At 45.0% G+C, this 16,920-nt stretch overlaps 1 protein-coding gene across 9 annotated transcripts in view; it reads right to left on the bottom strand.

The window, feature by feature from the left end:
* Positions 1–16,920, bottom strand: part of GRIP2 (glutamate receptor interacting protein 2) — a 498,925-nt gene that overhangs the window by 58,340 nt on the left and 423,665 nt on the right. For 8 of the 9 annotated variants that reach the window (XM_045023870.1, XM_045023871.1, XM_045023869.1 and 5 more), the window contains exons 4-9: positions 16,728–16,873; positions 14,523–14,609; positions 14,131–14,206; positions 13,544–13,689; positions 2,268–2,415; positions 1,301–1,470 (exon numbers count right to left, since the gene is read on the bottom strand). In XM_045023870.1, coding sequence (XP_044879805.1) covers positions 1,301–1,470; positions 2,268–2,415; positions 13,544–13,689; positions 14,131–14,206; positions 14,523–14,609; positions 16,728–16,873 — 773 coding nt within the window. The remainder of the gene's footprint in view (positions 1–1,300; positions 1,471–2,267; positions 2,416–13,543; positions 13,690–14,130; positions 14,207–14,522; positions 14,610–16,727; positions 16,874–16,920) is intronic. The other variant, XM_045023877.1, reaches the window with a different exon arrangement.

Raw genomic sequence — 16,920 nt, 5'->3', positions numbered from 1 at the left:
TAGTAACAGAAGTACATGTCCAGGGTCCCTTGTCCAGTCTGCACTGAAGTCCATGCCACTGCATCTACATTGCTATTTTTAGTGGTGCTGGTGTGGGTAAGTCTGCACTGAAATCACACCTTGGGTTGCAGTAGAGACTTACCCGAAGATGGATAACGATGAGGCTTCCTAGGGTGAAATCCTGGCTCCATTAGGTTCAATGGGAGTTTTGTCATTGACTACTTCCTTTAGGAATATTTCCTCTCATTGAGTGTTCCAGTCCACTACCTTCTTCTGTTCAGACACAGCAGCAATTACAGCAGTGCTGAGCTGGAAGACCAGCACTCATGTTTCAGCATTTTTTCCATAACTGGAACAACTTGTGGTCTAACTCTATCTACCTGCATCATTTACAAGGCAAGTGCCAGGCCCTGCACAAGTAAAGGATGCACCTTGAAAGCCAGATGCCTAAGGATTGTTCAATAGAAAAAAAATCATTTTGGGGTACCCTTGTAATAATTGGGTTTACACATTTATTTTAATTATAAACTCAATTATAATCTCATTATTTTATATATACACAAGTTCATAAAAATATCACAATAACCTATAACAAATATTAAAAAGTATGACCCCCCCAAATCTCCTAAGTTAGTCTAAACAAAAAACTAATATAGTTCAAGAAAACTTAATACACCTAGTAAAAACAAAAAAACTAACACCAAAAATAAATCAAAATTAATCTCAAATGTTTAGCCCAATTAACAAAATGACAAAAATAAGCTATTCCACCAGTCAGTCCCTTTATAAGTCCTTAAAAAAACAACAAACTTTAAAACACAAATTAAAAGCTGAAGAAACTAAAGCCATTTTCACCATCATAACTAAATCATAACTAATAATCATAACTAATAATGAACGTTAATAGTATATTTGCACAAGAGTTAGTAAGGGGAAGTCCCTGTAAACCAAACCTGCATTTAATGTTAAACAGTAAGTGGGTTATGTTAAAACCTTTAGCCCTTTTATTCCATCTAAATTAATACAACAGTACCAAGGATGAGAGTTTAGCACAGCTTGTGACACTGCAGAGCAATGGATTCCCAAATCTAACGTGCCCATACAAGCCTAGAGGCTAATCAATTTTTCTATTCATTTACTTGACAAAATTGGTCTCATCCAACGTGTTTCAGCAGAATGTCTATTTTTCTCCCCAGATGTCTCTCCCTGGAGCTATCCAATGTTTTATGAGAACCACGGTACAGATATTACATCAGCATTAAAAACAAATAAAGTTTGGCTTCTTACTGCAAGCACACACCTGTGTCTGGAGGTTTCAGGGGGAGTCTGCTCTGGTGAGCAGGGAGTATTTCCAACTTGACATTTTCTGAAGTGGTGGCTAAGAGCTGAGTGGCCTCTAACAAGGAACAGTGCTCTGTGCTGGTGCCATCGATGGAGAGGATGTGATCACCAATGTGTAAGGCCCCACATCTGCAGAGACAAGACACAGCCCATTATTTAAGAGCACAGATTTGCATCATATGGTTAGGACGAGAGTTGGGCAAAATTTAGCAATTTTAGTTACCAGGGCTTTCACGTGAACCGGTTTTCTTCTGTTTTCTGATCTCCCCTTTAATTTCCAGCTTCTAGCAAATGAAGCCAAAACCTCAAAGGGTGACAATCAAGTCTGCATTGGTTCAGTTGAACACAAATCAAAAACCTATGAGTTTCTAATATTTTGCACCCACAGCTAAGGCAGGATAGGTTGGATGAAAACCCAGCCAGCTTTTTTTTTTGTTTTTTTTTTAAATGAACACAGGCTGAGTTACAGGTGTATATCAAATCCTGGCAGCCAGTGAAGGAATTCAATTACAAGACTACTACACTAATCATGACCTATGATTGTAGAAAAGCCTGTATTTCCTATACCCTAGCATAAAGCGATAAAGTGTATCTAACAAATGGGCTCAAGCCAGAAACGTCACCTCTAAATTTGTGAGCATCTCAAGTCTTGAAGATATTCAGATGTAGGCTTTATATTTAGGCTCAATTCTCATATGCATTGGATCAAATTTTTGTCCCTGATGAATAAAGTCCAGTGAGATTTTTTTTAGTCCTACAAATTTTGCACAGAATCCTTGGACATCACTAAAAAAAACCCCACAACATTATTTTTTTCTAGAAACTAGTTCATTTCAAAAGGGGGAGAAGTGGAATGTAACGAAAAGGGTACAAAGGAAGCAGCAGAGAAGACAAGTGCAACACTGCCATCTTGCTTGGGTTCATACCTGTCTACTACACTGGCTGGCTTGATCTTGTCAATGACTATGACCTGTTTATTCCGATGTGTGCCTGTTGTCAGAGTGATTCCTAGTGTCGATCCAGGAGTCTTGGCTATTTCCACTAATAATGGACCAGAAGCATTGGCTACAGTATCTGAAAAACAAAAACCGCATGGAGTTTTAAGACAGTTCTATTTCAGTTTTTCTAACTATAAAGTATCGAGGAAGGCAATGACTTGGCAATTTGCACGTTCGCCAGTATAGATGGAACCTTAAATACCCAGTTCTCTGTATCTGCCCCTTGCTGCACCTTTACTTCCTCTGTCAATATGTAAGCTCTGCGGCTTGTAAACAAAGATGTGGTAATAGGATCTAGCGCTCTTACAAAGTTTCACCAGTTTCCACATGACCACCTTTTACTACATTGATGAAATAAGGTCAGGCCAGACAGTACTCTAAGACCATGTAATACTTACATAAATAATATTAAAAGCAAGCCACAATGCTTGTCTCCTGGGAGCTTAGAGAGGGGTGCAGAGTGGAGAGACAATGCACTAGTTCTCTTCCTAGAAAGGTACAAAGAAACCCAGGGAGAGAATAGAATCCTACATTACCAGCTATTCAGAGACAGGCAAGTGGGTCTGCACACAAGACTGGGAGCCAGAAACTCCTCAGTCATCATGGCTTTGGCACAGACTCCCTCTGTGGCCTTGGACAAGTAATTTCACCTCTTTGCCTCAGTTTAATCTATCTATCTATCAATCAATCAAATGGGGCTAAAGACCCAGACTTACCTATTACCTGACAGAAGTGAGGAAATTTTGTTATTTGTTAATGTCTGCAAATGTATTTTCATTATAACGAACCATCAGATGCCGTATTAGACACTGTGCCTGCTCACAGACACACACAGATTCATATATTAATATCTTAACTCCCTTCATATCAGATAAACTATTTCAAGAGAAGAGGGGGCGGGGGAATCTGGATACCAGGCATCTGACTACCTAGATAAGGGTCCCCCTCACCCTATGAGATTACCTAAGGCCATTGTAAAGCAGCAGATAAAAGTTTTAACAGTACGCAGTCCACAGCCAGAATTGGAGCCCTCCCCAGCACTTTGGGATGTGTGTAGGTGGAGAGCTTCACAGAAAGCCACTCACCTGCTTCAAAAGAGACGCTAATAGACTCACCTCTGAGAATTCCTGCATTTGGTGCCTCCAAGGCCCTCGATTATTCTGGGCAAGGCTTTTCTCTTCTACAGTGTGTGCTCACCTACTCTGCACTAAAGTGCTGATATTATCGGACTCCAATGAGAGACAGGGCTCACTCCAGCTTTCAGATAAATGGGAACGCATTGATGCGGGTCTCAGAAGTGTCGCTGTTCCTTGTGATTTTACGCTGTTCCTCATAGACACTCACTCTCTGGGCACAACTAGGGACATGTCTACATTAAGGAGTAATTAAATTAAGCCTCTTTTGGTAGTAGAGAGCTGAGTACAAACAATAGAGGTACTGCCCAAGGGACCTTCTAGGTTAGAGCTAAGCCATTTGGGTTCAGGGATTTAGGATATTGGTTTTGCAGCCTGTGGGCGTTAGGCCTTGTCTACGCTGGCAAGTTTCTGCACAGTAAAGCAGCTTTCTGTGTTGTAACTCCCAAGGTGTACACACTGCCAAGCCACTTAGGGTGCAGAAACTGCGCAGCTGCAGCACCGTAAAAAATCCACCCCCACCGAGAGGTGTACAGCTTTCTGCGCCGGGGTACAGAGCCACTGTGCTAGGGTAGACACCCTGGTCAATTACAGCACTGCGATTGGCCCCTGAGAAGTGTCCCACAATGTTTGTTCTTGACTCTCTGGTCATCGGTTTGAACTCTACTGCCCTGCCCTCAGGTGACCAACAATCATCCCCACCCCGTAAATTCCTAGGGAATTTTGAAAGTCCCCTTCCTGTTTGCTCAGTGATGCGTGCAGTCGTCTCAGCGCATCTTTCCAGGTGGCCATGCCTGCTCCATGCACCAGTCGATCCCCCACTTGGAGCAATACCGAGCTGCTGGACCTCATCAGCATTTGGTGAGAGGATGCGTCCAGTCCCAGCTGCTCTCCAGCTGTAGGAATTACGATACCTATGGACAGATTTCACGATGCATGACAGAAAGGGGCCATGACCAGGACACACTGCAGTGCAGGGTAAAAGTGAAGGATCTGCGCAACGCCTACCACATGGCATGGGAGGCAAACTACCGATCCGGTGCTGCACCCACGAGCTGCTGGTTCTACAAAGAGCTGGACACGATACTCGGTGGCGACCCCAGTTCCACTGAGAAGTCCACTGTGGATACTTTGGTGGCTCGCGTGCCAGTTGAGAGTGGACTGAGCCAGGACGAGGAAATCTTGGACGAGGACGTGGAGGGGGAGGGGGGCCCAGAGGCAGAGGATGACTTGGAGGCCAGAGACTCATACTAGGAGCTCTTGTCTACCCCAGAGTTGTTGGGGGCAGGAAGGTTGCAGAAAGCAGGCTTGTGTCTGTATGATGCACCTACCACCACATGCCTAGACTGAGTGGCGGAACAGGAATCTGCCTTGGAGATCTCCAGGAAACTCTCATTGAGATACTGGGCAATCCACTCAAAGTTTACACACACACAGTTTCACAGAGTTAACTAAATCAGTTTAAACAAACACACACCATTAGTAAAACCAGTGCAAACTTGTGTGTTTAAACAAGCCCTGAGTCACCACATGCTGCTGACCTCTAGGACAATGACCAGGGATTGCCCTCTGTTCATTTTAAAAAAAGGCATTAGTTGAAGAGAGACCAGCCATTCAAACTTATATCATTGTGCTAGGGAAAGACAATTTACTCTTCTCCCAAATTAGGATCAGACACCTGCAATTTAGCAAAATTAGTACGGAGCAATTAGCACAGGGCTATTAAGTTCAAAACTAATTTAAAAGAATTGTTGAGAAAAGTCAGCAGGCAAAGTGAATGTGCACATGATTGAATCAATTTCTATGAGTCCCTTCGGCACTAGGGAGATGTTACTGTGGCATTAGGCATTTCAGCACCTTCCTCAGGCAAGGAAAGAAGGTGCTAGTGGCAGCAGCAGAGAGGGATAATAAAGAAGCCCTAAAAAATTAGTCATCTGGGCATTTCAGGTGTGTAGCATAAGTAGAACAAGGCAGACTAGGCGCTGCGCTCCGTAACACGGGGAAGGACACCAATCCCACTACAGATCAGAGTAAAGCCCAGTTCACTGTGGGTAAGATTCTCTCTCACAAACCAACACAGTTTTAATCAGCTGTTTGGAGACTCAGAGCTTAAGAGATATCCAGCTCAAACCTTCAGTGTCCCCCAAGGGCCATACGTCTGTTACTGCTCAGCTAACAGAACAGAGCCCACTGCTGCACAGCCTAAAGATACACAGCAGCTTTTCTAATGCGTGCCATATTTTGTTAATCACTAAAGGAGCCAAGGACCTGTAAAGCAAGTAATACCTTGCACTATTATATTGATTTTCACATAGGGATCTCAAAACACTTTATGGCCCATTTTACAGATGGGGAAACAAAGACATTGAGATAAGCGACTTACGCAAGGACACACAGTGAGTCAATTGGTAGCAAAGATGTGACTAGTAGAAGCCTTCTGACCCCCAATTCCCTGTTTTGGGCAAAAAAAATCATCCATCTCCTGATAGGAATGGGTGTGCCAGCTTGGGGAAAAATTCTCTACCCTCACACTTTCCCCTCTCTCTAGAAGCAAATCTGAAATGATCCAATTGTGATCCAGGGAATCCCTCCATGCCAAATGGCAGAGGGCACAGCATACCATAATCCACATCCGGCTGACACACTCATTGCCCCTGCTCACTGCTGTCACAATCAGTGTCTAAAAGGTGTCATGTGAGGTATCGCATGCAAATTGGTAACACACGGGACATTAATATTAATTGTATGATGGATGCACGGGCAGTGCATAAAGGTGTGTGCTGGAAATATGCTCTTAACAGGTGTTTGGAAAGCAGCGCCTAAGCCCAGCCTCTCCTAGAGGAAAGAATTTTGTTTTGCCTGGTTTCCAGTGTCTCCAAGGTAAATTGAGCCAGGTAGTACCGCCGAGGACAATGCAACGTACATCTACATAAAAGGCAAACGAAGCCATCAAGCTAAATGAGCAGGGGGTGGGGCAGGAAGACCGCTTAACTATTATGATGGGGGTTGAAGCCACCCCAGAAAGCCTTCCTGACTCTTGAAACAGAGACAATAGACTTTAGGAAACACAAGCAGAATCAGAAAGGCATTTTGGCATCCATAACTTGTGGGACACAAGAGGCCAGAACTCTTGTATTCTGAGAAAGGCAGATCCTTCACCCAAAGGGATTAAAATCTCTGGGGCCCAACTATAGGTGAGAAACCTGCTTAGACAAAGACTGTAACTTGCTGAAGTTAAGTTTTAGCCAGAACACCACATGTTTTGTTTTGTTTTACTTGTACCTGTGGCTGTCTCTTCTGGTTTTACTTCTCACATTAATCTCTGCTCTTTATTAATAAACTGACTTGTGTTTTATTACTAAACCATCGCAGTGCTGTGTGTTCAGCTGAAGGATGAAGTCCTCAGCTAAAACTACCAGGTTGATGTGTGTTCTGTCTCTTTGTTGGCAGTGAGCTTCATAACTTCTGTGACAATCCAGCTAGAGGGACTGGACAGTGCAGGGGAGACGGTTTGGGAGAGACTCGGGAGTGGAAGGGCTATTGGTGTCACCCTGCAAGGAGTAACCAGGCTGGGGGAAGCCAGGGTGAGGCCACTGCAGCTGTGAGCAGGTTGCTGAGCCAAAGCTGCACAGCACAGAAGCACTCAGGGATACAGGGCAGGTACTGACACAGCACCTTATTGGCCTGGATAACACCCAAACGAATCCCTAACACCTCAACCTTTGTCATAAACACCTGTGTTTACGGCCTGATACAACTGCCACTGAAATGAATGGAAATGCTCCTATTGACTTCATGAGGAGTTGAATCAGGGCCTTATGAATTTCAGCACAGGTTCAAGTATACCAGGAGAAAGGCCCTTGGTGAGGCTTCAAGCTGATTCAAAGAGGCGTTAACAGTTCACAAATGCTGCCAAATCCTTCCCACGCTTGTCCATACTGAACCCAACCCCCGACCCGGTCAAGGGCTGCCCAGCACTAGCTTCTAAGAGCTGCCTGATCCTTTAGGTTGTTCCCAACAATCTCTTAAACCCTAATTTTCTTCCGCAAAAACAAAGCATTAAACACTATCAAGGTTGTTTAGGTACAATGAATCCATCTCCCTGTCAACCTGGAGGAGAAGCATCCCAAGTCAGACCACAGCAGGCTGTGCGCACGCACACCCAGTTTTGATAACTGGCTGCCAGCTGACAGGCTACTCATGGGATGAGTTCATGGATGCTATGGAATCAGTGTCCTCTTGGTTCAGTTCAGTCTGCCAAGACAAATGTTTCACAAGTACAGGAAGAACTTGTCAGCCAACTAGCCCCACAGGTGGGTTTTGTGGCTGCATTTTAAGACCCTTGTCCTCAATCACATACATAGGAGGCACTACAGCATTTCTTCTCTGTTTTGCACGTAGCTCTCGATCCCCTCCCAGTTTTGTTAAACTCCCTCTGGATAGATGCTTTGGCAGCCAAGCATGCACCGTGAGGAGAGCAGGGAGAAAAGGCATATCCCATGCTGAAAATGCACCTCCATACAGAGGTTCCTGCATACTGACACTAAGTCAGCTGTAAATTCATTCGGTTCTCAGAGTTCATGTAAGTTTACACAGTTTCATGGGTCACCCCTGAAGGCCAGACAGATACTGCCACTACTCAGCTCATGCAGAGCAGTCAACCAGGGATGCCCAGAGGATTCAGGGGGCCTGGGGTCTTTGGCGACGGGGGGCCCCTGCCGCCCAATTCCCGCCGAAGACCCGGCACTTCGGCAGTGGGTCCCGGGGTGGAAGGACCCCCCGCCGCGGGTCTTCGGGGCACTTTGGTGGCGGGTCCCGGGGTGGAAGGACCCCCCTGCTGCCGAATTGCCGCTGAAGACCTGGAGTTCATTTAATGCTGCAGGACATTAGTCTCTCTCTGCTTTCTCACCAGGAGAGTCATACAGAACTATAGTCTCCAGCTAATGTTAGTGGGCTGGTAGGCAGCTGGGAAGGGAGAGAGGGTAGAGAACACAGCAACCCTCTAGTCCATTCATCCTCTCCAGCAGATAGCTTCCCCAAACAGTGAGTCAATCTTAAAAGCCTTCAGCCCTGTGCAGCAGCAGATACGGCTTGTTTACAAAGTCACTATTTAAATGCTGCATATTGCTTTAGAAGAGCCCATGAAATATAATGTTGACACAGGAAAATGTTTGCTACTGCTGCTGCTAGATAAATGCTACAGTAAATACCAGGGCAAAGACTTTCAAAGCTGCCGTCAGGATTTGGACTCTGAATTCCTATTCATTTTAATGGGAGTCCAATTTAACTCCTTAGGTGGCTTTGAAAAATCTCAAGTAAGAGCAATGAAAGCACCAGTTAAAAGAGCACACCATGTGGCCCAGTTCCACCCAGGTTTCCACTGGTGAAAAACCTTGGCGCATAGTCCCCGCCAATTTTCCCTCCTCCACGTGAAACATCTGCTGAGGTGGGAAAGTCCTGTGGCAACGGAACTCTACTGCAATCTCCCTTGCGTTTGGAAGAGCTGCATGGAGCCCAGCTGCTCTCAAAAGTGGGCAGTGCTGACCAGCAACACAAACTGCCTGTGCATCTGGGAAACGCTATGATTCAGAAGATCCCCTCAGCACCTTCTACTGACCGGGCTCCTATGAAGGACAGTAATCAAAACAATACCTGCACTCCACAGCGGTCAGTCCTCAACACTAGTTATATTTTACATTTTCCCAGATAGCTCATCAGTGTCCAAGTTCATTTGCTTCACTGCTCCAGGCAAATGGGTCTCCATGGCCCCAGTGAAGTATCAGGAAGTACCCAAGGCACTTCAGCTTCTTCCTGCCATCTCAACTGGAGAGTGCTAAGCCTAGTGGTTAGAGCAATGCCCATGTGTGAGAAGCTCTGGGGTCTATTCCTAGCTCTGTCACCAATAAGCTGTAGGGCCTTGGACTAGTCACTCAGCTGCTCTCTGTCTTATGTTTCCCAGCTGAAAAATGGGGACTATTTAATTGAATGTTTGAAGGGGTTTTGATGTCCTCAGATGGAGAATACAATCTGTACAAATTATTAATTTGCCAATGTTCATTCTGGCCCTGTGGAGGTCCATGTATCCTACTTCAGGAGCAAACTAGGAACTAACAGTTGAATGGGGGGAGGGAGGAAATCCACACTCCCAACACACACTTTCCCTCTGTCTGAAAGAATTAAGGTTATTTCTCCTTTCAGACCAAAACAATCTCAGGAAGAGTTAAACCAGTGTGAGAGGAACAAGTGATAAAGCAAGGAACTGTAAAAACTAAATTAAGGAAAAACCACAGAGGGACAATTAAAGACTCATTTTTAATTCACTTTAAATCAGTATAACTAAAAATGCTCCATCCTGCTTCAGGGGGCGAAGCCAGCATCTGCCGAGCCACAGGCAGCCTTGCCAGCTCTGTAGACAGAAGTTCCTCACAGCACATTGGTTGCACATTTATAAACATGCACCTCCTGTGGGGAGACTGTTGCCTTCACAGAGAGCAGAAGAGAGGGGACTTCTAATGGTTTCTCTGCCCCACCTCAAAATGTAAAACACTATCCAATCAAAAATGAATTTGCCCAACGGACAGAAGCTTAGAAATAGCATCATCTCTCCTCCTGTATTTGGATTACGGTAATAAAGAGAGTTAAAATAATTTCACCTTATGTTCAATGATGCTGAGAAGCAACCAAAAACAAAGGAACAAACATTACTATCCACACGACTAGTGGCAGGGGGAGCTCGCTCGCATATTAGCTGCTATTTTGATGTCTCACACCTTCCTCCTACCCCACTTCCCTTGTGGAAGGCTGGTGAACCGTCCTCTTTAGACCACAACATTTAAAATAAGAAGTCATATTTTTGTGCTTCCCATAATAAACAAATAAATAAATAAATAAAAGCTCTGTCCTTCCAGTCTCAGACAACGAAAGCAAAGAAAGTACATCATGATTCCACTTCCACGGGATTAGAAATAAACTCTTTATGGAGAAACTGTCCTTTATGGAGAAACTGTCCATATATATATATATATGGATATATATGGTTGAAGGAGCATAGAATAGTGGTCTGACCTAGGGTTGAAGGAACATAGAATAGTGGTCTGACTTTGTACAGCCAATCTTAGCCGTGTGTGTGTGTGTGTGTGTACACACACACACGGCTAAGATTGGCTGTACAAAGTCAGACCACTATATATATATATATTGGCTGTACAAAGTCAGACCGCTATATATATATCGTACAGCCAATCTTAGGGGTGTGTGTGTGTGTGTGTGTGTGTGTGTGTGTGTGTATACACACACACACGGCTAAGATTGGCTGTACAAAGTCAGACCACTATTCTATGCTCCTTCAACCCTAGTTGTCAAGTTATGAAGAAATGCAAGAGACTTGAACTGATCTCTCTTAGGCCTGGTCTACACTAGGGGGGGTTCGATCTAAAGTACGCAACTTCAGCTACGCGAATAGCGTAGCTGAAGTCGAAGTACCTTAGTTTGAATTACTTACCCGTCCTCACGGCGCGGGATCGACGTCCGCGGCTCCCCCGTCGACTCCGCCACCACCGTTCGCGGTGGTGGAGTTCCGGAGTCGACGGGAAAGCGTTCGGAGTTCGATATATCGCGTCTAGATGAGACGTGATATATCGAACTCCGAGAAATCGATTGCTACCCGCCGATATGGCGGTAGTGAAGACGTACCCTTAATGTGACTAAGTCAGGTTTTAAAACCATCAACCCTATACAAAATATGAACCACAGATGTATCTTTAAAAGCCTGCTTCTCACCCACCATTAGCTGTTTGCATTTGCACAGACTCTTGGAGTCATGAAGCTTTACACAAGCATTCCATTCTGCAGAACGTTCCTTAATCCAGTCCACCTGATTGTCCAACAGACAGCTGAAAAATAGCAACAACTAATAAAGAGAGTGGATCTTCCCTACTGAGATTTCTGGAACTGTTAGTATTCAGAAAACTACAAATAAACTAGAGCGATAAATACCACCACAGAAACAGTGGAAAGGACTTATTCCATGTCAGGCCTCTCTCTGGTTCCCCCTCATGCCTGGAAGGTGCCCCACAGGTACCTAGTCTCAGTTTCCCGTCCTTCCTAGTGTCAATCCTATGCTCCTGAAATACCACTTTCTTGGGTTGAGGACCCTTGTCATGGGGTAATCCACTACACTCTGATTAATGCAACTCAAAACACCTCAGAGTCTGCCACATTTTTTCCACTCTTGACTCTTCTTCAGTCTTTCTTCAAAGAAGGCAATAACAATGTCCACCCACTCTGGGCTTAATACAAGTCCTGTGCCTCCCGGGTGTTCTCTCTACTCCCTAGCTCTTCTTCAGGACAGCACACAAGGTGCTTCCTTTGGCCTTCCCTCACCGAAGCACTCAAAGAGATCATTAGCAAATGTCTCTTCTGCCATCTGCAGGCCCTTGGCTTTCTTCACGCTCAATTCTCTGACCCTTACACAGGACAGTGGCCACAGGGCTGCTCCCCTGAGCCTTCCTTCCTGGAGTTTTTCCCCCGCTCAAGGGTCTGCCTGCAGATTCTCTCTGCAGACAATCCTTTCCCCAGCCATTTGCTGCAGCTCTTTATAAGGAGCTTTTGTAGCCATATCTGATTAATGACCTGGGCTGGCTGGCTCCAGGCATCTGGCCTTTAAAGGGGCATGCCACCCTGTTACGGGGCTCAAAAACCTTGTGGCGATAGATAAACTATGAAAGTGAGACTGCATTTGAAACATGGGCAGAGGGCAGGTAACTACTGGGCGAGCTTCCTTCACACACCTCTGCCAATGCAAGTCAGAGTAGAGATGCCTTCCAACACCCCTGGCTATTCCAGTCCCGGGTCTCTCTCGAGGAGCGATTGTGGACTGTATTTATTGGTGAGGAGACTTTGTTGGAAGCAAGAGAAACAGGAATGGGGAAAAGAGAGATTTTAAGAAAGTGTGTGTGGGAGGGAACCAAGAAAAAAAACCCTCTGACATTTTGTTTCTTTGTCTAATGAGTGAATAATTCTGGAGACATTTTCTTATGACCCAAAACACAGTGTGCAAAGCTCTCAAAAGATTTCAACTGGGAAAACAGCTCTTTAGCCCTCTAATCCTTTTCTCCTTGAGAAACTCATTAATGCTCTCTGGACTGCAGCCACCTTTGATTTCCTACCTTGCTGGCAAATCAGGAAACAATCTGACCTCATTAGCCTCTTCTCTTTCTGGCTCCAGACATGCTGACCTGGTACATGGTGTTGGCAGAAAAGGCTCCAGAAATAATTGTGACTTGTACATGGCACCAGAATCTAACCACAGCTCACTGGGCTTCGTAGCCAACACAGCTTTGGGCTCTGGTAACTTTAAACTCATTAACTATGCTCGCTGCAGTAACATGTGTGTTACAGAGCAGCTCTAAGTTGTTATACAGCAGCTAATTCCAACCCCTCCCCCATGATCTGAAACTCAGACCCTCAAGGAAATTGTTTAGAAATACCTCCTCATCCTCTGTTCTTTTCTAGCAGGTGTTCTTTAATTGGGAGTTTCCATTGACCTCCTACTATTTCTATTATAATTTGATCTGAACTAAAACCATGAAACTGAACCTCTCCCAACAGACACATTCAAGCTCCCAAACCAAAATATGTCCATGTCCAGTATCCATTAGTCAATTAGTCAGTCTCCTGCCCAGATTTACTACAGGCATTTGCTGCACAGCCATACAGCCCCTCTTTCTGTACCTCTTCAGTCCCAGCCCCTGGGACTTCCTGTCTGTGGCCTTGTCTACACTATTTCCTCTCATAAAATGAGCCACTGTTGCCACCACTGATGAAAACAGAGCATCAGCAGTTCCAGGTATTCCAACCCCTTTATCATCTAAACCTACTCAGAGCTCTACCAACCACGGGCCAGAGTCTGCCTTTCCTATGTTGAGAAGTACCTTACTCAGTGATTTCCCACAGAAATCAACTAACGCAGCTGGCATAACCCCTAAGATCAAGTACTCAACCTCCCAGGCACCCGTTGAAAAGTCCATCCCAGAGCAACTCTTTCAGCGCCCTCAATTTGCTTGTCCTTACCCATAATGGTGACATCATACTCAATCTGGAAGAGCGCCTCCTGGCTGCACTGACGCAGGATATTCAGCGCATCGGCATGAGTTACGCTGTGAAGGGGAATCCCATCAACACTCAGCAGCCTGTCCCCAATTTTCAAGGACCCTTCCCTGCAGGAAGCCAGAGGCAGAATTCAGTACAATTCTTGATCAAACATGATCTGAACATTCCCCTGGACACTAGTTTAGGGTATTTATAGTCTGATGTCCATTGTGTTTATTTAGCAGTATGAGACTAAAGATCCTGCCTCAGACCCCTTAATATATTACTCTCTATCATAGCAATGGTGGTCCTTGAGAGATTTACATTCAGCTAATTAAGGGATCATTTTGGAAGAGGTACTCCTAGGCATAACAGACATCCCTACAGGAAACCAAGATAGCCATCCTACGGCTACAACTTCACAAGACCTCTACATTGAAAGCCGTAATTAAATACCCAGGGGAGACAGATGAGATGGGCCACGGGCTTTTATATCCTGAAGTCTGGTTAGAGCTGTGCATACATTTTGTTAACCTCAATTGCGAAAGGAGATAAAACCTGAGCATTACCTGTCTGCAGGGCCACCTGGCCTTACGTAGGTGAGTACTAATGGTCTGGATTTGTGCCAATCTTCATGGGCTCCCCCTAGAACAAAACCAGAAAAGCCATCAGTAACTAATCTCTAGAGCTGCACACCCTTATTGTCTTAATAGGGGTGTTGAGGGACAAGGGACATTTTTCATTTAATAGCTGACAAAGCTTGCGAGCAAAGACGGCTCTCGATAGTCAGCCAGCAGTCCTTGAAGGTTAGTCAGTACGTACTTCAAGGCAGTTTTGTCTCTCATACAAGATTTTCAACACTCATTTTCACTCATCCCTTTCGTTCCCGCATTCTCAGAGGCACCCCAACCAACATTTTGCACATCCAGTCTGTACCATCCTCCTCTGAGAAGTCACTGACCTCTTAGCACGAAGCCATAACTGTTGCCCTCCTTGTATAGGCACACCTCTATGGTCTTTGGAATAATGCCAGAGCTGCTCTCCGGTGCTATATGCGGAGGGAAAAAAGGAGAAAGATGCCTGTAACCCAAACATAAGCGTCTTTTCCTCTTAAGACTAGGAAATAATAGCATTAAAATACAGCATTTATATTCTAGATTTTCCCAAATCTGCCTAGACTAATACTTGGACACTGAAGTGAAACCCTACCATATCTCAACCAGTTTCACTGTGTTCTGTGCCATTCAAAAGCCAGCAGCCTCAGTCAGAGATAGAAAGTTCTCGATGTTTTTAATTAAAACACAAATACAGTCAACTGTTGACCTAAAAAATAAAAAAATTCCTAAGCCAACCTTTTAGCAAGGAGGATCCCCCCGCCATATTTTGACTTTTAGAGGGGGAAAAATGGAAGTGAATGCTTTAAACTGAACCTAGGGGAACTTCATGCTGAATATACTGCTCCACTTAAGGTCAAGAAAGTACAGTGAATGAGGAAGAACAAAAATGTCCATTCTCTGATGCGCAGCCATTAAGGAGTGTATTCATTTTACCATTAATGGTGCTCCCTGCCACTCTCCCTCACTTTGGGTTCTTTACCCAACTAGCTTAGGGCATGGCTACACTTGCAGATGTAGAGCTCTGTGAGTGAGTTAAACCCGCCTTCGGAGAGCGCAGTAGGGAAAGCGCTGGAGTCTGTCCACACTGATAGCTTCAAGCGCACTGGTGTGGCCACATTTGTGGCACTTGCAGCAGGCATTGGGAGTGGTGCATTATGGGTAGCTATCCCAGCATGCAAGTGACTGCAACATGCTTTTCAAACGGGGTGGGGTGGAGTGTGACGGGGAGTGTGTTGTGTGATGTGGGGAGGAGAGAGTGGGTTTTTGGGGTACTGAGAGCGTGTCAGCATGTTGTCTTGTAAGTTCAGATCCCCCTCCCCGTCCCCACTCACTCAAAGCAAACAGTAAATGTTTGCTTTTTCTTGGAGCAGGCTTCTCCGAAACGGAGCTTTGAAAGGGCTTTTCCTCATTCCTGCAGCCAATTTCACAATGACAAGAGTGGCCAATTGACTTAAGGGGATTATGGGACATTTCCGGAGGCTGATCACAGCACAGTAATGCAACACCTCGTTCACACTGGCGCCACGGCCCTCCAGCAGGGGCGCAGCAAATGTTATTCCACTTGGCGAGGTGGAGTACCAGCAGCGCTATCGCCGCAGATTCAGAGCACTCTACGTGCCTTGCCAGTGTGGACGGGGAGTGAGCTAGTGCGCCCGGGGCTCCTTTATTGCGCTGTAACTCACAAGTGTAGCCAAGCCCTTAGAGAGATGTAGGGTGAGCATGCTCAGTAGAATGAGGGATTAATTTTATTAATTTACTTTTCCTTTCTGGTTTAGGTTGATTTGTTTCAAGATTTTATTTTTTTGGTAGTTAGGGGTTTTTGGGGGGGGGGGTTGGGGCGGGAAGGGAAATCACAGGGGATGGGCGTCAATATTGAGAGTATCATTCTTATGATGGAAAGGCCTCAATGAATGAGTTTTCCAAAAAAAAAAAATTTTTTTGTGCATTATTGCTGTGCTCAATAATAAATATTAAGCCAAAAAAATTTCAACCCTTGTAACAGAATCCTTACGTAACAGAAACCCATCTGCTTCTGGGTTTAAGACCCTCTAGCTACAGAACAGTTTTTCAGCCTACCTGTTGAAGACATGTAGCAAATGGAAGTGTTCAGAAGAAACAACATTTAATACAGTTCAACAGAGAAAGCAGAGAGGAGTACTAATTGGGTAGTTAGGGTTCTGAATACTTTCCTATAACCACGATACACAAAAGAAAAAAAAAGGAGAGAGAGAGAGAGAGAGAGGGGTAGCGTTGGGATGCAGATCAGGGATTTGCTGCCAAGTCACAGCAAGGCAACAGAAATCTAATCAGCCATCTCCAGCCAGTGTGCATGAGCAGGCACCCATTATACTGGAAACAGAGAGAGAACTAACTGCACTTGAAGAGTGGATCTGCAGCCTCTACCAATGTTTCACAGACAGATGAAGACAGAACATAATGCTGCCCCATTAAACATCCTTTTTGGTAAAGGGCATAACAAACAAATCCCATCTGTATCACAGAATGAGACAGTCAAGCAAAGAAAGTAACATTATCTTAGAGACACACACCAGCTGGGGGCAGTTCATACTCCACCTCCAGTACCACCCTTTCCCCTACATTCTTCAACAGGCTTATAATTTCATCATGCCGCAGTTTAGTCAGGTTAATCCCATTCACTGACTTGATGTAGTCTCCAACGTTTAACTGATCACTTCTGTAAAGAAACAACAGCAACAATAAGATTCTCCATTATGCTCTGCC

Source organism: Mauremys mutica, chromosome 7 (genome assembly GCF_020497125.1).
Source record: "Mauremys mutica isolate MM-2020 ecotype Southern chromosome 7, ASM2049712v1, whole genome shotgun sequence".
NCBI classification, from domain to species: domain Eukaryota; kingdom Metazoa; phylum Chordata; order Testudines; family Geoemydidae; genus Mauremys; species Mauremys mutica.
Note: the sequence above shows the minus strand (reverse complement) of the source record. Positions and strands in the feature narration are given on the sequence as shown.